The sequence below is a fragment of the Sabethes cyaneus genome, chromosome 3 (assembly GCF_943734655.1).
Source record: "Sabethes cyaneus chromosome 3, idSabCyanKW18_F2, whole genome shotgun sequence".
Classification (NCBI taxonomy): Eukaryota; Metazoa; Arthropoda; class Insecta; order Diptera; family Culicidae; genus Sabethes; species Sabethes cyaneus.
This window is the reverse complement of record NC_071355.1, coordinates 231,208,265-231,229,991: the sequence shown is the minus strand read 5'-3', so window position 1 is coordinate 231,229,991 and position 21,727 is coordinate 231,208,265. Positions and strand designations below refer to the sequence as shown.

Below are 21,727 nucleotides of genomic sequence, written 5' to 3'. Positions count from 1 at the left end.
AGAGCAGAGTGTTATATCTAACACTTCCTCTCTACCAGCTCGTATGAAAGTTGGACAATTGCCAATGTTGAGTATTCCAAGGTTGGTACCACTCAAATATTCCATCAAATTAGATCCTCTCAGATTGATATCCGAGCTGCCCCAAATGATGTGATGGGCATTGGCATCACTGCCTACAATGAGCGGAAGCCCACTAGATTGGCAGTATCTCACCACATTTCTGAAATCGTCGCTGGGAGACGGTTCATCGTGTGGTAAGTATGCAGAACAGTAGACATAGCGCCTATGGACATCATCCACGACGAGTTCTACTGTGACTGCACAAATATCTCGAGTAGTCAACTCAGAGATAAGGCATGCACTAATTGACCTATGCAACAATATGCATGCCCTGGGCATCAAACGAGGATTTGTCATACCAGTTTTGCTGAAAACAGCAAAGTTCTGGTTTCCAATATCCGTCGAATGAAAGTACCCCTTGCGAAAATATGGCTCCTGAACCAATGCGATGGTGACAGAGCCATTAAAAAGTTTTTCGCATAAATACAAATTTGCTGCCCGTTTGTGTTGAAGATTTATTGACAATACTAAGTTCATTTCCTCTGTACTAGAAACAGCAGAGAATGAGCAGTATATTGCATCAATTCTGACGTATTGCATAAATTGAATATGAGATTTCTAAGCACTGCCGACTATACCTCTGGCTGCGGCAAAATTGATGAGTCTCAGACCGTTATCATATAGGCCGTCAAATTAAGGCTATGTCTTCCAATGATAGGACGGAATAATTCCTTCCTCCCGATCTGTGCATTTGCATCTACGACGATAATTTCCACATCCTGTTTTGGGTTGAGCCCCTCTGTTTCTGATGCCGATGGAGTTATTGAAGAGTCCGGACCACCGCCGTCTACCGACTATTGCTTGATGTATGATAGGAATCCCTCCAAGCAGTGCCTATAGGTCGTGATTCGTACGCCTCCGCCACTCTCCGCTTTCAGTTTGTACTCTGACAAATATCGGCCTTACGTTCGAAAACGGCAAGGGCATATCATCTCCGTGAGCAGCATCACAGCTTCAGATAGCCATACGACAGGTAGCCTTAGATAGGAGTTGACTACTTTTGATGTACATCGTGCTTTCGATGCCCGCTCGTCGGATGATCTCCTCGAGAACAGCATGCAGAATATGCCGTCACCTTGTCTAAACCCTCGCTGTGCTTCGAAGGGGCTCGAGGGACACTCAACCCAATGTAATTCTAATCAGTCGCGTGTTCAAGCATTATATACCATTGCTGGTCTTTTTTTACGAGTAGGGAAATCATCTTAGAAGATACGGTACCATTGATGGTCTCGATCGATTGTATCGTATGCTGCTTTCAAGTCAATAAAGTTGTGACGTGTGGCCATGTTGTACTCTTGAGATTTCTGCTAGATCTGCTGGATGTTGAAATGTTGAAAAACACAATGTAGAGCCGTCACCGGACACATTCCAGCGTTACGGGATACAATTAGCAACCATTTTTACTGTGTAAATTGGCTCTTGTTTTACCAAATTTTTGGCAAATAGCTTGTAAAATTGGCGACTAAAGGGGACTTTAGTTTGGCACCAGCGTTTCTCGGCCATGTTGTTGACGCTCTACTGGTAGGCAGTCTTGACCAGCAGCTTTGCTGGTCTTGAGCAAACTGATTTCTCGTTTGATTTCTTGGAGATCAGGTGCTGAAACAACAAACTATCTTCCATGGGCACTTTCCGGTTAACTGGTTAACTTCGTGCAGTCTCCTTCTACAACTTCGCCATTGAGCAGGTGTTCATCGAAGAACTGCTTTCACCTGTCGGCCACCTCGCGCTCCCTTGTGATCAGATTCCGTACCTCGTCCTTACAAATGTAAATTTTCGGTGATAGCCCTTACGAGTTTGGTTCACCTTTTCGTAAAACTTGCGCGTATCATTAGCTCGAAATAGTTGCTCTAATTCTTCATGATCTTTGTCATCCTTCTTATGCTTTTTACTCCTAAAAATCGTCGTTAACTGATTCCTGCTCGTCGGTATTTCGCCAAGTTCTCCATAGGGGCCTTGCTCAGATAATTTTTCAATCCATTTTTTCCTCTCCACCGCTTGTTGGTATTCCCCATCAAACCAATTATTTCGTATTGGTTACTCTAGAACTATTTACCTAGTGCTGCAGTAGCAGCCTCTTCGGCTCGTATTCTCCTCCAACCATCTTCGAATGGAGAAGCTCCTAATTCTTCGGAAGAAGGCAGTGCCAACCGACCAACTATGAGAACGTGGTCAATCTGGTTCATTGTACGGTGCTCAGAAGATCACAGGTGGCTTTATGGATATCTTTGCGTAAAAAAGGTGGATTGCCAGGCCTCGGGAAGTGGCGAAACCGAAATTTATACATCGTTGGCCGTTATCGTTCATGTCGGGTCGGTATACAGGCTATGGGGCCCGGTCATCGGTCTATACATCGCTTCCATGCCGATCTGGGCGTTTCTATCCCCGATGACGATCCTGATGTCCCGCAGTGAACAGCTGCCGTTGCCTTCAGGCGCACGTAGAACGCTTCTTTAGCATTGTCGGGTCTATCTACGTACAGGCAGTACACGTTGATGATGCTGTAATTGAGAATACGGTCCTTTATCCTCAATAGCCACTTCTTTACGTTGATCACCTTTCAATCTATCACGCAATCCTGCATTCTGACCAACACTATAATACCCATTCCCAGTTTTTTGGTAGTGACAGCGCTCTGGTAAAACTGGGCCTTTGCGCCGGGGATATTCCAAACCAACAGAGATTTCCAACAGAGCTTTAATGCCGAGTTTACGGGGTTTAAGCTGTTCAAACAGTTCAAAGAATCGAGTGTCCATTCGTCGTCCTTGTTTCGTTACCTAATTCGATGCCGAATATTGTGATCCGTATTTGGTGTTTGCTAGAAATTCCGTAGTAGTTTGATTTAGGTGGCTTGCCTTACAAGAGCCACGCTACCAAGTCTCGTGATGGGGTTGTCATCTCAGTTTTAGTGCTGAGACACTACGTTTCTTATTCAGCAGTTCGCTCTGGATTAAACACTATCGTAGGCCGCTCCTAACCTGGAGTTTAATTACTCACTTGGTTGAAGGAACGTCAAACCATCAAAACCAGCTCGTGACAGGAGAACAGGCGGTCAAGCAAGCCTAACAAGGCTATTTCTCGTTGCTTCACTCAGCTTTCGCGTTGTAGGTAACAATTTGAAGTTTTATTACGTTCCGCTAGTGGTTTTCATGACCAATTTCATAAAACTGTTTAATCTGGTAAAAAGCTAAATCAGTCTCCCAGCTTTGGTAACTTAAAAATGCATCCATGAGCTGAAAAGTTAAAGTTTTACTGTCAAATCATCCTGATCTATTTGGTTTATTGCGACCATAATAAAATATCCCACAGAATAATTAACAAATGTACAGCAGTCTACGTTGGTTTGCAGCATATGCGCATTAAATTTATTGATTTAATAGGTGTATAAAATTTACGCGCCATCGAAATTTTGCAATTTTCAAAAACTAAACAAAATAAATATATTTAGTTAGTCAATCTCAATTTCTAGCTAAGTTATTTTAGCTGCTTCCTGAGCACAAGCAACCGTAATAAAATCAACTGTGATTGCTGCGCCATATTGTATTGCTACGGTACACGTATGGTAAGTTTATAAGAAACATGGTACAGTCAACTAATTTTATCGTGGAAATATAAGCAACCACAATAAATTTATAGCTAATTATAAGCGTGTTTTGACTCGTATCCTCTTGATATTGCATAATGCTGTAATAAAACCAGAGGTAATGATTAATACCGCAATAAAACCTTTATAAAATTCAAGTAAAACCAAATGATTTTAAAATTTTTGCTTGGAATGAATGTCTCCTTCTCTGTCGACTTTACGACTACGACTACGAATACGACTTTAGTTTCAACCGCGATTGGTTACCCGATCTCCGCTAATGATTCTCGTATTCAAGTTGGTACCACAAGGAGGTAGGGATACCAGTTGCTGGATAAAAGGCTAAGGATCGGTGTCAATTTCATACCAGCAGATACGCGTGGCAGCGATGTTGCGCATTATTCAGGCGTTCACCAACCAACCTGTCGGAAGTGAATGCAAAATAATCATACACACAAGTATTCCCATGCCTTGCGACTTGCGAGACAAACTTGACGCAATAAAATGATGTTCCTATGGAAAAATAATTTTCAAATTTCATGTACCTTTAAGATGGTTGAAAAATAAAATATTGGACAGAAAGTTGCTAAACCAAAATGTCAAGCAAGCTGTTCTGGATATATTTTTCGTATCATCCAATCAAATTTCATATGTGGCTCCAGGATTCTAAAAGAATGGAGACGCGCGGTGTTTTTTCTTTACTGGAAGTAAACGAATATATCTACTAAGCAAGCTAATTTTTTTTAAAAATTGTACTTTAACACTCAGCAGTACAGTACAATGAACACAGCTAATCTTTCAATAGGACGCGTTTCACCCTAGCATAACCCTGATTGGTACCATTAGTGATCAGTTCCCCCGAAAAACCGCTCCGCTGCATCTCCACGTCCACCAAAGTACTATCTTTAGCCCCCTTCCCGTCGGTAGATGGCTATCACATCACGCACTAATAGGCAGCACAATAAAGCAATTACCATAAATTTTGGCATTGTCAATTGGAATTTAAACACAATTTGCATATTAGTCATCTGTTGTGCAACAGCCTCAGCCTTCCGCACGCACCAGATGCTACCGGTCCCGGTCACGAAGCACGCGTTTGTCGACCGACGCAAGGGCCGATGCCGATGGTGGTCAGTTTGAAGCTATAAAACAGCTCACTTCACAGAGGTTCTGGCAGGATCACAGAGGCTGCCGTTGTTGTTGCTGCTGCTGCTGCTGCTGCTCCTACCGGGGTAGGAAATTAATTGCGTTATTTGCGCAATGGCCAATACAATTTGTATAATTAATAATCGTTGATATTGTGTGTTAAGTGCGTACCTTTAATCGTATCGCGGTGTATGTGCATTGTAGCAATAAAAGGAAAAAGGATCCTCGCGGGTGCTGAGTCGGGAAAATTCTTGTACTAAACCAGGGAGGAGCTGGCAGCGAGTTACTGTTTAATATTCATATTTGCTGTAAATTTATGCACAACAAGGGAAGACTAAACGTGTACACACGCACTGGCTTAGGAAAGTACAACGAAGGACTCTTCAAAAGTAGCTAATGCAATGCAAAAGTATATGGGCTGTGTGGGTAGGAAAAGCGGATCGGTAAAAGTGAAGCCAGAAGTGCGTAAAGGTGTGAAAGTAAAATTTCCCTCGGGGACAGTTTAGGACTGCTTAGCATATTTTGCCTGGTAACAGGCTTACAAAACTGGATTTGCCTCAATTTGGAAATTACATTGGATTAGAGAAAACAAACTTGTCAAGGGGGAATTGATATGGTTGATTGAAAATTTTAAGCTAAAATGCGTTTAAGTCATCTGCCTTCTGGAAGCAGCCTGTTGTTAGATTTCCAAACCAGCAGGCAGTCCAAATCAGCCTTTGAATCTGGCGTACAAAAAGTTCAACGCAAAATATTTTACGTAACAAAGTACACGAACATCACCTGCCGGAGCCGGCAGGAGGTACCACACCGGAGCGAGATAAGATAATACAGTTGAGCATTTAATTTAATCCCTTTGCTTTGCCACATATGCAAAGCTGTCTGGGGCGAGATAGGTTGGGTGACTGCGCCATGTGACAATGATAATCTTTTCCACTTTGTCATGTGTTTACTTCGGTCGGCCGACGCAGCCAGACGCTTCTGGCTGTGGTCTGAGCCGAATGGTTCGTTCGTACCCGGAGCTAAACTGTTTGAAATATGATGAAAACATATCGCACACGTTAATGGAGCCAACTTGCTTTCGATGCCAGGGCTGCTCGGATGAGGCCCAGTAAGTATCCCGTACCTTAGACAACCGGCGATGATTGTGTCGGAGAAGTGAAATTTATTCTTTACACCTGGGGGAGGGACCATAAATTTGCCGACTTCCTTGCGGCAACAAAAACGTGCCATGGTTTGCAGCCAAAGTTTTGCAACCAGGCAACATCCTCGTGTCCTCGCACAGCTTGTTCCGGGAACCAGTTCGGTTCCCTAAAGTACCGTACTTTCCGGTTCCAGCTGGTTGATAAGAAGTTTTGCGCATCGTAAAGTGAATTTTAATTACGTGCAGGACTTTCGGTTAGCAACTAAACGGGGGAGTTTGTTGTTTCACTCATATTCGAGCAGACCGAAATTTGGACTGCTTGCTTCATAAAACTAATCAATATGGACATAAACAATTTCGGATTTATCCACCACCTGTTGAATGGAACTATACCATAAGTGCAGTCGAATGAACTTGTTAGGTTTTTGTTCAACTAGGAAGTCATAAATCTAAACGGGTTATGCGGTTCTTGACATCTAGTTAGAGTTCAATGCAGCAAAAAAAAGGTAATAGTATCGGTGCCATCCAATAGTTAGACTGAAATTCATGAAATAGAGTAATGTTTTCGACAGCCGGTGACAAACTGCACAGAGAAAATTTGACGACAAATCAAGAGTAACTAACCAAAATAAAAACGGCCCCATGTTACTTCCTTAAGGCACGCCGGGTGAGAAGTCGAAGAAAACCTAATGCAGATCATGATTTTTGTACTTTCTAAAGCATAAGCTGTGTAGGTAAATCTTGATAAGGTAATGAATATGAATGAATATGACATCACTCCTTGTCTGTTCATCTACTGACTGCACTGACAAGTACTGCTGTAACTCTTTCCAGCAGCACAAGTCCGAATGCAGCTTACGCTTTATACAGATTCGATTTCTTGACAGCCCGCCGGTATTCGATAAAATTAAATCAGCTGGTGGCACGTCCAAAGTATTAACAGGTTAGCTTCTGTCTATACACTGTGATGTTCATTTACAACCGACTTGTTAATTAGGTAATTTATTTTCACTAAATACAGAATTTGAATGTTTGTGTCTTCGGTAAAGTTGTTTCGTTATGTTCTTTCTATCTTTTGGGATTATCAGTTCCATTCTATATTGTACCGAACAGTTGGTTCTGCATTAAATGTCAGCCAAATGAAGACCTAAAAACAATTCATGTATGCATTCATTCTGAATTCAAAAATTGAAACACTGACGACTTCAAATGCAAAGAGATCGTCATAAAAAGTTTTTCTAAAGTCTACTACTGCCACTGCTAGGGTGCCGCAGCAACTCAAACACAAATCATGACTTGTTGCCGGTCTCAGCCCCGGCACCCGCATCCATTCCGTTCCGCATCCTGCAACTGAACGGTCGGTGATTGGAATTTATTTTGATCACTCTGACAGTAATAAAACTTTCTCCTCCAGACTACCAGCAAGCAACCTTCACCAGACCGGCAATGAAGATCTCACTCAATTTCCAAACTAACAAATCCGCAAACTGACGAACGTTGTTGCAATCTGGCGCCACCGCGGAACAGCTGACGCCAGAAGCTGGGCTGGAAGGATTCCCCCTTTGACAAGTGAGTGACTGCAACCAGTCTTTCCAGGCAGACTTTCCCCGATGTCAGCACAAAACGAAAAGCGGCGATGGTCCATAGCCTCGATTGTTCCGGCAGCCGCAGTTTTGCGGTACCTATATTTGACCAGACCTTTCTTCTTGTGTTTTTTTTTTCTTCCTGCCCTTCGAAGGATCTGCTGCTGCTGCTGCTACAAGTGGGGGAAGTTGGGAAATATTTTATCAAGAGAGGATGGTTTTCATTGCGCTGTTCGACCGGAGAGCAGTGGATGGAAAAGTTTATCCATTTAGTAGACTGGGAAATGGATCCGGAGAAAATCGTTTGCCTTTATGGTTAGCAGCAGCACCAGCAGCAGACGCAAAGTGACTAACTACGTGTTCATTCACTTTAATTTCCTTCGGTCAATGAGCTGACGGAGATGGCGGTTTGCGTGTCGGTCGGGCGTCATGCGATGGAGAGATACATACGGTCCATCCTGGTTTTGTGATAAATGATGGTAACCAACGAAATGTGAAATTTTGCAGCATCAATGCATGTTCTACCTTTGCTTTTTTGTGTTTTAATAGACTTTATTTTTTTTCCTTTACTATAGTTTTAATGTAGCAACTATCTGTTGGAAGTAAATTTAGTACTTTTGCTAGCTAGGAACAATTGTTACTTCTAGTGTAATAATCATTATAATTGGCCTATGATCCTTTTTCCTTAATAGAACTTATAGTAGAATTTTCTTAATTCAACTATTAATTCCTCATTCCGATTGAAAACTATGAATCATACAGCTTCGTCAGCGCATCAGATGTACCGCAAGGGCGCAATCTCGGGCCTCTGCATTTTACTTTGTTCTTCAATTACATCTACGGACGATCTTTTTAAATTGTTACTAGTGATACGATCCATAGCAGACTGTATTGAACCACAACGATATCTGGATGATCACACGATATCCTTAGGCATTTCATCCCAAATCTTCTCCAAACGTTGCTTGAAAGTATCCACAGTCAATCCTTTGGTGTACTTCACTTTGCCTAGCATGTAACTCCATTTACAGAAGTCGGGAGGATTCAAATCAGACGAAGAGGCACGCCACTCTTTCGAAGAAATAAAATCCGGAAAATTGTCCTCACACCAAGCCTGTTAGCTTTCGTTTGGTGAGACGGTGCAGAATCATTTTAAAAGCAGTATAATACATTCTTGTAATATTTTTTGACGATGGGAAGCAAATGGATCTACAAAACATTATCGATGTAATATTTAGTGTTAATTTAAACACCAAGTTCAATGAACAGCAAGGGAACGTTCAAATTTTTGGAGAAACATCACAATACCATAAAGTAAGCTAACAGGTCAAAGTTAAAAGCCAAGATTTTGTTAAGTGAAAAGTAATCGAAAGTTCTGGTAGTAACAGGACAGCAAGAAAGTTGGATAGTTAGAACGAAGGACGAAAAGTTAACCTCTCTAAAGTGTAAACACTAAAAATGTAAATCGAAAACGTAATTTATTGAACGGAAAATGGCCCAGGAATGGCATACTAATACTGACTGACAAATCATACCCAAGGATAAAAACCCTCCAAACTCGTCGGTGTTGCATCCAGTTGAAAAATTTTGACCGTTCCCTGTTTGAGAAACAATATTTTTTTAAAATATCAATACAAATTTTTCAATTATTTCACGAGCAAGTTAAATTTTTTCCAATTTCTAAATCGTCTGCAGCAAAATGGAAACAATAGTCTTCTCCCCCTCCGTACATAAACGTTAGATCCAATTTTTACCACAGAGCTGACCACTAACTGCAGAAGCAACCCAACCCACGAAGCCTCTGACCGTCACTACGGAACATACCGAGTGTGGCTTTCGTTATTTGTTTATCCTGCTCCAAGTGTTCCACTTAGCCTCACCAAGTCAGCCTCTTTTGAGTTCATTTTCAATCCTTTATTTCAATAGCAGAAAAACATCAGTGCGTGATAGCGGGTGAAGAGCAAATTGCCGACTTGAAATGCAGAGCTAGATAGAGAGTGGAAAAAACCCTGCCGGACAAGAATAAAAAATTCAAAAGAGTACTCTCCACGTAGGACACTGAATGGTGGTACCTGGCAGCAAACATACTCCCTCTGTTTCCCCCCCATTACCCACCAGCCCTGTTCAAACAGGTTTCTATACACAATCCGATAACGGTCAACAGTCGATGCAGTAAATGGAACGCGTTTCATGGACTGAAACTGGGTACACTTTTCCAAACCGACTACATACACAGCAGGTATTGGTATAATTACGGACAGGATTCAGTCCCCTGGTAAATTACCTCTGTTTGTGGGTGGCTGGGAGCTATAAGTAAAATCGATTGCGATAACCTAGATATGCAACAACAATTGGCTGCGGTTATCAGACTAGGAGACTGTACGGATTATTAAAGTTAGACATTCAACGGTCCGGTGGTAGGGATATGTTTACTTGATGGCTATCGATTCTGAACGAACGAGTAAAAATAGCTGACAACAAAAGAAATCCTGCATATGAACGATAACGATAGAAGGTTGAACTACGAGGTATGATATTTAATCCAGTGTAGTAATCGGAAACCAATCAACCGAAAGACCAGTTTGTATTAAATATTCATTAAAAAGGGAATAAGTGTACATCAATTATGTACACACTATTGCGGCGAGTCAGGTTCAGATACCTCTAAAGCAATAGAAAGTCTAATACAGCGAGAAAAAACGTCTTACACTCGAATGATGCTGAAGTATAGATTTAAGATCTTTCTTTTAGATAATTTCATAAAGAAATAATACTTTCTTCTACACTACTTGCTCTTAACGACCGCTAACGGATAAAATGCATCAATAAACGAAAGCACTCTAATCGATATCGTTCACAAACCCTTAATGTCATTACGCTTCCTTAGGGATATGTTAGGTCCGTACTGGTGGAGTCACAAGCGATCGGATTTTAATACTGCCAGGTTCATATTGATATAGGAGATGAGAAATTAATTAGAAGTATTGTGGCATTTTCCGGTCTCTTTGTTTTTTATCGGTAAAATAGAAAATAAGTTATATATCTTTAAATAAAAACCAGGGGGGCTCTGTAGCCGCAAGGTTACCGAGTCTGCTTGGACAAACGAATGGTCATAGGTTCGAATTCGAATCCTAGCAGAATTGGGCCATTCGATGGCAAAGTGACTTTTGCATGGGTTTATTCTCATGCCCCTCACCACCCTTCCTTCGTGCTGAATTCTATGTTATCCCGATATGGCCTATTGACAGTGCAAAAATGAAACCTTTATAGTTAAATAAATGCGCCAGGGATGGCTATAATTGGGGACAGCGCTGTCATGTGGAACGAGGTGGGTAAAGTAGAGAAATGCATTAAAGGAAGGGTACTCAATTACACACAAGCATGCATAAAATTCAATAAGCATATCGCTCACCAATAGCGCTCCAGCTCCAGCTCCAGCTTTTTACGAACCATAATGGCGGACGTGTTCGTAATATTTGAACAGCATTTTTGACATTTCCCTAATACATCGCACGTTTTCTTTCCGTACATTCCTTTAGTTTTACCGTGAACGCGCGAAAAGAAAACGTGCGATGTATTAGGGAAATGTCAAAAATGCTGTCAAATATTACGAACGCGTTCGCCATTATGGCTCGTAAAAAGCTGGATAGCCAAAATAAATGCAGTGCGGCTTCAGTAAACACCCGGGCGATAGATCAAACCATACTGGTCGCAGTGATGAGTCCATACAGGAATAAATAAATAAATAAATAAAAACCACACCGCAACTTACCAGTTCAACTTGAGTTCCTTACATTTTATCAATTTGTAATCGTTAGCAAGTTTCAACAAATAAATATATAAAAACCGGTGATAATGCATTTTTCAATTACCATATTGTCGGTGCCGGCTTCTGAAACCCGATGTCCGAAGAAAAAAAGGCAATCGTTTCCCATCAACCCTCGCCCCGACTGGGAGCTCAATTTCTTTTCCTTTCCGTCGTTCCTGATCCTGATATTTCTGATACGTTTGCGGTTACGAACAAAAGTTCGGCCCGTCAATAAGTTTGAATAATTCAACCGCACTGTGATGGCTGGCTGGCTTACTGGCGGACTGGCTGGCCGCTGCAAACTGCACACGAGTTCGAGTAGTGTGGCAACTGTGGCTCGAACTTAAGGCAAAGCCAGCAAAGTGAAGGAACACGGAAATGCACATCCGTGGCTGGAGCAAATAATTGAGGTTGCGTTGAATTATTAATTCCGAAAGCTAAGGCAGAAGATTCTAGGAAGGTAATTATAAATGAGTTTACGAGAAAAGGTAACTTCCGAGAGACCGGAGAAGTTTGGCCAGTTTTCCACTCGATGAAATAACTTTGAAGGACAGAGGATTAATTATTGATTTCGGTTTGTGGCGTAACTTCACAGCTTTCGTGCTTCTCTACCACGCAGACGGAGCTCGAGGACGACAAAATGAAACCATTTGGAAATTCAAATGACAGAGTTCTGCTCGGATCGGAGATAATCCGGTTGGGGTTCGGGATTGGGCCAAGCACATCATTCTCTAGAAATGTCAGCTTTTCACCACACAATGAAGCCACATGGTTCGAAAATGCTTATCATATTCTCTTTCCGGAATCGAAATTTTCAATGTTATCACTAGCGAACCATTTTCCATCCAATTTATTCCGCTTCCAATGTGGTTCGGCATTCGAGGGTTCGACTCCTCCGGTCACAGTAATTGTTATCATTCGAAAGTCATTTATTTCCTCGATCAAAATTGACATCATCATATTCATTCTTCTTCCAGTCTGGGTTGGTCATCTCGTATCCTTTCTGTGACTCACAAAGCTTTTGCCAATGTGAGTGAGCCTGTCCTCCGTATAAACCGCTAGTCTCAATTAGAAATGTCCGGGCCAATCCCTACCGGTGCTTACAAAGGATGAACAGAAATCCACTTCGGATTCGAGGTATTATAGGAAACTATTGTCGTTTTCCCGGGAACGGTTTCTCTGTCTGTCAAAGGGGAAAAAACAACCCACAGAGCTTCACACCCCGTCGGTCTGATGTGAGTAGACAAGTACAATCCTCGAGGTCTTTATTCGACCCACGGTAGCCATTCAAGCCAAAGGATATACATTCCCAATCATTCTGTGAGCAAGCAATGCATGCTGAAAACAAAAGCACATGAGCTTTCCCGGGTGTCCCTCGGAATCAGTGTTTGTTTGCTATTGATTTCCCTTCGCCTCGTACCGGTTTCCAGCTCCGCTCGAGAAAATAGGTAAAGGCAATATAAAGCGACTTTGGGTTCAGAGTCTATGACGATTTGTTTGGTTCTACTTATCTCCCGTGGAGGAGGAGTGGGGTATTGTCTGAGGATGATAGTTTGCCGATATCTGCTCCGGTGTGGTGGCGGCAGCAAAAAACAATGGCCAATCACAAAGGCTGAGAGTTTTTACCACAGCCACACACACATGCACACAGACGGTCCCAGCCGATGGAAACGAGAACGATTCGAGTGTCGAACAGAACTGGGACAACCAGCCATTGCCGCTGTTGTAATGGTTCGTGATGATTGTGCCAGCCAGAAGCCAGATGCCATGTGGCTAATTAAGTGACTAATTCGTACGACGATGGATCTGTATTCGATTGCAACTGGGTGGAAAATTTTTGTCCCTTATTTTTTCCGAGATGAAAACAGAAAGAGATTGAAGGGGTGGAACTAAACAAAGTTGACTTGATAAGGTAACGAATATGTTTTAGCCAGAGCATTAACTGTAAAATATTATTGGCCACCTACGACTGTTATTTACGCCTAAATGACTTTAAAATCAGAGATGCCATATTTTCTAAAAAAATGTCTGCAACTGCTCGAAAACCGGAAAAATCGAGCAGTTTTCCGGCTACTCGAATTTTCTGGTTTGAAAATAATCTGCGAAAATCTGCACACTTTTTTAGGAAGTCTGTGAAAGTTTAAAGAGCTTCGAACAAAAATCTGCAACAAAACAATAAAAGTCATAAAAACTGCAAATATCTGCAAATTTATAATGATCTGCAAGACCGTTCCAAAAATCTGCAATTTGCAGACAAATCTGCAAATCTGGTATCCCTGTTTAAAATTTAAATTTTTTACCGGCAGCTGTCAGTATTTTAACCAAACCAGACTAGATTTTTTATGTTCACTCCAACAATTCGATTATCAAAGTAAATTTGGACGCCCCTCGTGCGTCACCGGCACGCCTCTTGTGGTAAGAAATGGAACCATTTGACATAATTTTGCTAACATATTTATAATGTTCCGGAGGAAAAAGCGCCAACAGGAAGAACGGGATCGTGAGGCAATGGAAGAACTGTACCGTGCTAATGATAAACGAAAGTTCTACGAGAAGTTAAACCGTTCGCGCCAAGGCTATGTGCCGCAGGCCGATATGTGTCGGGACTCAGACCACAGAGAACAGACTACCAGGTAATTAACAAAAAGTGTGTAAAAGGTTTTTATGTAATCTACGAGTAATCCTTCAATAGAGCACCCCTCGAGCAGTAAGTGGCAAACTAAATCTTGATGTCGCTGCCATCGTTGCTATGTAACTCCAGCACTAAGAAATATTGATAAAGGTACATGGATATTTTTTGATACGTTTGGCAAACTATTTCTGGAGGGCGCTACCGACAGATTTTACACACAAAAAATCGATTACTTCCTTCGAGCAGGGATGGTTCGATCACTTGGACTCAATTTTGATTCATTTGACAGTAGCGTCCTAACCGAGTAAAATTTGACAAATTGATGTATGGGACATTTGTAGATAATAACTAGATCTACAATTTTGCTGAATAAAGTGTTGCTGTATCTTTTATAGTTACGGTGCTACAATGCTAGTACATCATTAGTAACTAAATGAACGTTCATTTAGTTACTAAAGAGGTACTAGCATTGTAGCGCCGTAACTACAAAAGTTACAGCAACACTTTATTTAGCAAAATTGTAGATCTAGTTATTATCTACAAATGTCCCATCCATCAATTTGTCAAATTTTGCTCGGCTGAGACGGTAGTGTCAAATGAATCAAAATTGAGTCAAAGTGATCGAACCATCCCTGCCTTCGAGCCAGTTAATCTGTTCTCTGTGGATGATCTTTGATTGACTCCATACAAAAAACCAACGAGTGTACGGTTCGACTGAAAAGCAGAAGGTTGCAAAAACCGAAAGATGTCGGCAGCTGCTCAAACAGCAGGGTGGTTGTGAAATTCTGTTTTCGGGTGAAAGAATGTTCCTGCTACAGGTTAACCACAACCAACAAAATGATCGGATATATGAAACACATTATTCTGATATTCCTCAGGAGTCCTGAGGCTCAGAACAAACTGGCAGTTTAAAAAGGTTCCAGAATGTTTCCAGGGCTATACTTATTTCAATTCAAAATGAGCCTACCGTCTGTCAAAGTTTCTTCCTTTCCCGCTCGAAGGCTCGAAGGAAGTAATCCATTTTTTGTGTGTAAAATCTGTCAGTGGCACCCTCCAGAAATTAGTTTGCCACACGCATAAGAAAATATGCATGCACCTTTACCAATATTACATTGTGCTGGAGTTACATAGTAGCGACGGCAGCGACATCAAGTTTTAGTTTGCTACTTACAGCTCGAGGGGTGCTCTATCGTAGGATTACTCGTTGATTACATATAAACTTTTTACACACTTCTTGTCAATTACCTGGTAGTCTGTTCTCTGTGCTACAAATTCTACACTCTAAATGATACACTTAAATGATTCTACCCGGTCGGATTTAGCTAAAGCTAGGTTTTAACTACTCAAAATGCCCTTGAAGTGTACAAACTCAAATTTTGAGTAAAAAATTCAACCAGTTATAGTTACTTGCTACCGATTATTCGATTATTCTCTGTGACAAATAATGCACTTTCAAGTTCCTATTACCATTTTTTTGGTTGAAAAACTACTCAAAATCTGAGTTTGTACACTTTAAGAGCATTTTGAGCAGTTTTAACCAAGTTTTAGCTAAATTCAACCAATTAACGGGTAAACTTATTTAAGAGGGCAGGCAAAACCTCTACTATGGTATAAATACCAGGATGCCATAGGTTTATTAAATGATTGATTAAAAAAATACGACAAATTTGACAATCCGTTCAAACTCGACAAAGTTTTTGACCATTCCACCATGACGATGAATTTTGAAACGGAAATATATAACTGGTGTAATAATTCTTCGATAAATATTTAGAATATATTTTTTTCCTGTCAGAACCAGAGAGGCGTCACTCTACTCTGGCTGGAACAGAAGAGAAGACATTTATCCCCAGTCCAATTGGGCGACAAATGATCCATCCGGTAAACACCTCCCAAGTTTACATAGCAGCCTAAGCCGGAAACGCTGGCTGACGATAGATCGTTTCTAGATTTGCCGCCGCTTAAGGTGCAGAAGTTTGCTTTTAGCATGTACACTTGTGTTTGTGTGGTTGTTCTATTACTAAGTAACAGCAGCAGAGACCACATAAGCCATCAACTGGTCACACCGGTCACGTTCGTACGTGCAGTCCCCCATAGACAAGCAGATTGGGCTGCAATCGAATCAAATTCCTTCTTTACTCTAGCGTATAAATGTAATGTAAATTCGTTCAATGAATAATGTACACGTGTCCCGTCCACCTTAGGTACTACAAACTGCTCCAATGTCATACTCTATCCGTTTGTTTTTCCATTCAAGTAAATGTGTCATACCAAACTGTGTCTAGAACATAACACGAACAAACAAAACCGTCTTCCTGTGATCTGTGCCATGCTTTTTATCGTGCTTTCTTCTCTGTTTCCGTCTCTTACAGGGTGCTGTTTTGTGACGTTTTACACGCGAAAAGCGGCCCTCAAGGCCCAGGATGCGCTGCACAACATCAAAACACTCGTGGGGGTAAGTTGGTCTTTTGATTGTATGTTTCTATTGTATTTTTTGTGTATAAACAATTTTTTGAGTGTTTTAGCTTTCAGTTGTCATCAACGACAGCTGTGACATGTTTTCATTGTTAACTGTACCTACTATAATATTGTAAATATTAACCAGATAATGTTCAATTGTTTGTACCATTTTTCGTTAACGTAAACTGTTACTTTTTTACATTCTACTCATTCAATTTGAGATTTTTTTCCAAAATAAAAAAAGGCTCACGTTAATGTGTGGCTGATAATCATTCGCGAAATCATTTATCAGAGATGAAAGAATATCTAGTTAAATACAAACATGAAAAGTTGATCAAGATTGCTGGCTGCTTTCAGCACCTGACTCAATATGTGCTACCAAAAATCACAACGGAATGAAAGAAAAAGTTGCTGGTACCTACTTACAAAATAAAGATCAATACATCGGCATCCCATGCCGCTGGAAATGTTCTAGTGTACATACATTCCTACCAAAAGCGACGATGTTGAAAAACTAAGAGTAAACAATCTTTTTACAACTGGGTATGTTTGAATTCATCCGTCGAGATATGTACGAGTTCCAATACTTGCAAACATGGTGTACGAGGAAAAACGGGAAATCAAAGGCAACAGAACAGAACCGGAAAACTTTTCAATATTTGCTGTTTAATAACGACATGAAATATGTTTCTTTTGATTCCGATACCATCCCTCCGTTGCGACACCCATGGATGGATATCCTCCACGCTCCACCATCAGGAGGCTCCCGCAGTGATGTTCTGTACAGAAGCTCAAATCATGTCGCGTGATACTCGAAGGCTGCTTCAACTTCACATCCATTTGGAGCTTTGTGCACTCGCTTCAAATGGTAATGGTGTGGGATCATTTTTTTTCTCTACAAAAGAAAACTTGATGAAAGTGTGCCTTCGAAAACACTCTTGGCACTGCACGGCAGGTACGAGCTGGGTGCCTCGGCCTGCTGCGGCAGAGCTCTTGCCAAAGGTGCCATTAGAAAAAATGGGCATCCCTTTATTTCCGTGACAGCCTTCCGTTGGGTTTGTGCAGTTGCCGCGTCTCCGTGCGCTGCACATTAAGGATACCGGATTGAGTCAAGTTGTGAGTGATGAAACAAAAATCGATAAGCATGAATTATTGAGTACTTCCTTCCGTCACGGAGCCGAAGAGTACCCGGTGCGCCGGTGTACCGGTCGGTGTGTGCTGTATTCAACAAATTGAGCCGTTGCATGCACGCTAAATTGAAGCGAAGCGCGTCAGGTGGGTGAAGTGTGGATGAAAAATCCTTTCGTTTATTTCAGCAGTCGATTTGTTCTCGCGTGGCGTTATTTTCAAGCTTCCATTGCTTTACTTTGTATCCTCGATGGGGAGACTGGTATTTATCAAAATGCTTTTTTATTTATTGTGTCCGCACTTTACTTTGATTCGACTCAAACGCAGCCTCATTGCAAAAACATATGCAATGCTGTAACGAACACTTTTCTTGTTACTGTAACGTAAAGTTAGTACTTTACAGGTAACATAAACGGCTCTTTTGCGTGGGGGCATACAAATCAGCAAATTTAGAAAAAATTTCCAACACACGTTCCAATTTCCCAGTGTTGAGGAACAGATGAATGACACTACAAGATAGCCTTTTTTAATTCAGAGGAAATTAATGCCATTATTACAATTTGTTTGATGAGATTGAATGCAAATGTTCACAAGTACAATGAACAAAGTTGTTTCCGGGATAAGCAAGATTTCATCCCGATTCCCGATTAAATTGACACCATAAAATTTTAACCGCAGGTTAAAACTGTCTTGCATTATGCTTTACAGATCGATCAAAATATTCTGCACATTAATAATAGCAGATTTCCATATGAAATTCCAAATGATTATCATGTGCCGCATATAAACACAATCCTTTCAGAAATACACATAAAAATTATATGCATATGAATGGTATCCCACCAAAAATTTTTGTTGAACAACAGCTTATCAAATGCTTGATACCCGGTAATTAGCTGTATAATGGTTGAACAACCTACTTTTCAACAAAAATGTTTATTGGGATGTGCAATTTACACATAAAAATTTCACGCATATGAATACTATGTGCAAATTTTTCGAGCGCACATAAATGATAACTATTTGGCACATAAAGATCATTTACTGGGCACATTGCAAAAATCTATATGTGGGACACATAGAAACTATACGAAAAATTTTCTCAGTGTGGGTACTTGAGCTGTCAGTAAGCTCTATAACACCCATTACACCTGAGCTGCCATAAATACAGATATCTGTATTTGTATTTATTTGTGTATCTGTATTTGTAATTCTGGCAGCTCTGTATAGAGATTGCTAACATTTACCGTACGCACACTTCGTCGCTTATACGTATACGCGGTTTGTTTGCATCTCCAAATTTTTTTTTCGCTGCGAAAAATTTTTCACGATGCACACAAACCATTAGCACATTAGCAATCCTTATTGCACAGATTGTCTTCCTTGCCAGTGTATTTATTCTCTTTGGCTGACAGCACAGTGAACAAGGGGCTTCCAAATTCCAACAGAAGTGATTTCAACTTGGATTTCTCGCATCACTTTCCATTTCGTCCAATGTAACAATTGTAAACAAATCCGGTTTATCACAACAAATTATTGCTCTTTTTAAACTCTATGTTATACAAAAACACCTGCCCAAATAGAATTATTTTGAGGTGAAAAAATTAGCATTATCAAAATGTCCAATGTGCACATTCGAATTACGAATGACTGACTGTTACTTCGGTCGTTCTCATCTGATGTCCAAAGTGCAAAAAAAATCAAAACAAACCCAATCTGTACATTGGACGTTTAGCAAGTGAAAGTTTTTTTTTCGCATTATTTATGCATTTTAAGTGAAACAAGCGGTCTAATATTGAAAAATAACCTCGAAAATAGCGTAGCACGGCAACGCACGTATTTTACGGTGATCTCGCTTAATTTATGTGCAAGAGCCTGGAAAAATAAAACCGTCCAAAGTACAGCATGAGATGGTAAACAGTCCAATGTAACTTTTTCCATAATAAACCAAAACTGCTTAGTTTTAATTAGATTTTTAAAATCTCCGTTAAATATTGAATGTTATTATTCATCAACCACGTTGAGTGAATGACTGAAAATTATTTCATTTTGAAACAATTTAAAGTTCAATTCGAAGAACTTCGATCTCGTTTTTCTCAATATGGTGGAATTGTTACATTGGACGAAATCAAAAGTGACGCGAGATTTCTAGAAAAATTTACCTTCGATTTCTTGAATTTCCACAAGGGGTGTTTGAAGTTGCGCGTAATTGCGCAGTAATTCGAGATAGAATTAACAAAAGGGCGAATATCGCAAATGTAAATAAAACGGGTGAGTTATTTTTTGCTGGACCAGCATAGGAAAATCAACCCTCTCGGTTTGTTTACGCTTGCCACTTTCGCCCTTTTGTTAATTCTATCTTCAATTGTACATATTAATACCACAGAGAACAGACTAACAGGTTCGAAGAAAATAATCGATTTTTTGTGTAAAATCCGTCCATTGCGCCCTCCAGAAATAGTTTGCCAAATGCATAAAAAATATGTATGCAATCAATATTATTTGTGCTGGAGTTACATATAAGCGACAGCAGCGCCATCTTGTTCTATGGCCGAATCTGTTTATTTAATCAAAAGCAGTTTGAGGTAATTTAGATCGACGTTTTGAAGAGTCCATCGGTGGTCAATGGTTCCAAACTGTACAGAATCCTCTGAAAATGTAGAAACTCAAATTCTAAGCATTCTTGAATTAATAATGGTAAAATTCTATCAAAAGTAGACTATTTGTTCCCGTGAAAAATTCAACTATTGTTAGCAAGTTGCCAAAATTCACTAAATTTTCTACTCAAAATCTGAGTTCGTACACTTTCAGGACATTCCATGTAATTTTAACCAATCTCTAGTTACAACCAATTCCAAACCAATCAAACCAATTTACAGGTCAATACAATAAGGAGTGTGGGAGTTTCAAAGATATATTGCTGTTGCATCCATGTATTCTCATTCATTTCTGCAATAACTACTGAACCTTTCTGTGAACTGACTTGTCAAATGCTATACAAATGTTGAAAAACATCGTCAAACGGTTACGTTTGTAGACTGCTTAACTCAATTCTAAAACCAACACTCACTGTTTCGAGGTAACCATGCTACTGCAAGCAGAGCTCAAGAATGATAAATCCCATTTCCATGATCGGAATATTGAAGCGCCAGCAACGACACTAAAACCCAAATTGCCGCACCAGTTGTCCTTTAAACTCCTGATCACGATTAGTGAAATTTGACTATCGCTTTCAGGTGTCCACCTTGGTGAAAGCTTTTCCGAAACCAGCATGCAGTATATAAAAGGAAAATTTTAAAACCATGCCTGGGATCAGCTGTACGGTCGGCAAATTTAATGTGAAAGTTGACACATTATATTTCGCAGTAGCAAGAGAAAGGTGACTGCAACGGAGTTCAAATGGAAGCAAAAACAGTAAATATAAATGACTGCAATTTAAAAACCAACAGCCTCACGAGGTTTATTATGGCAGTTTAGAACAACAGCGGCAGCTTGGGAAGGTTGAAAGCAATTTCGTCTCATTTCGGATCGCGTGAATCCAGAGTGTACCTAATGTATGACGGTCTGTGACGACGACGGTGGCATCAAGCAAGCTTGAAAATGGTTAAACGTTCCTCCGGGTGTAATGAAGTGATGTTCGGTGCACGTTATGGCTGACAACAGTGCCTGCTCTGCGATACGATGAGATGATAATAATGATGATGACGCCGTCTAGATGCTAAGTCGTCTACCTGGAGCGCTTACCTAGATGAGAAGGCTCATTTATGCTCCAGCTGCCGATGGCAAATCGTTTACGGGTTGACTACACAATTGCAGAATAGATGTCTTGCAAGAGAATGGTCAACTGCAGTTTAAACTTGAACTATTGGTTGTTAGTAATTGGCAATAATTGAAATGAAATAAGTACAAGAATATTCTTCAACATAAATCGATGAGTTTGACAAATAATACAAGTCCATTGTCTTTTGTTCAAATCGTTTCTCATTCTCGTTATGTCAAATTATACTGCCAGTTGAAATACCCTGGAAGATTGCACGCAAAGAAAGGCCAATGTATCATTAATTGCTATATTTGGTGCCAATATCGTCCCATTGTCCTGAACTGTGGAGCAATAGGCTTCCGTTCCAGG

The 21,727-nt window shown here is 40.5% G+C and overlaps 1 protein-coding gene across 3 annotated transcripts in view; it reads left to right on the top strand.

The window, feature by feature from the left end:
• LOC128743586 (CUGBP Elav-like family member 2) overlaps window positions 1–21,727 on the top strand; it is a 439,607-nt gene that overhangs the window by 225,223 nt on the left and 192,657 nt on the right. For all 3 annotated transcript variants that reach the window (XM_053840187.1, XM_053840185.1, XM_053840188.1), the window contains one exon: window positions 16,383–16,465. In XM_053840187.1, coding sequence (XP_053696162.1) covers window positions 16,383–16,465 — 83 coding nt within the window. The remainder of the gene's footprint in view (window positions 1–16,382; window positions 16,466–21,727) is intronic.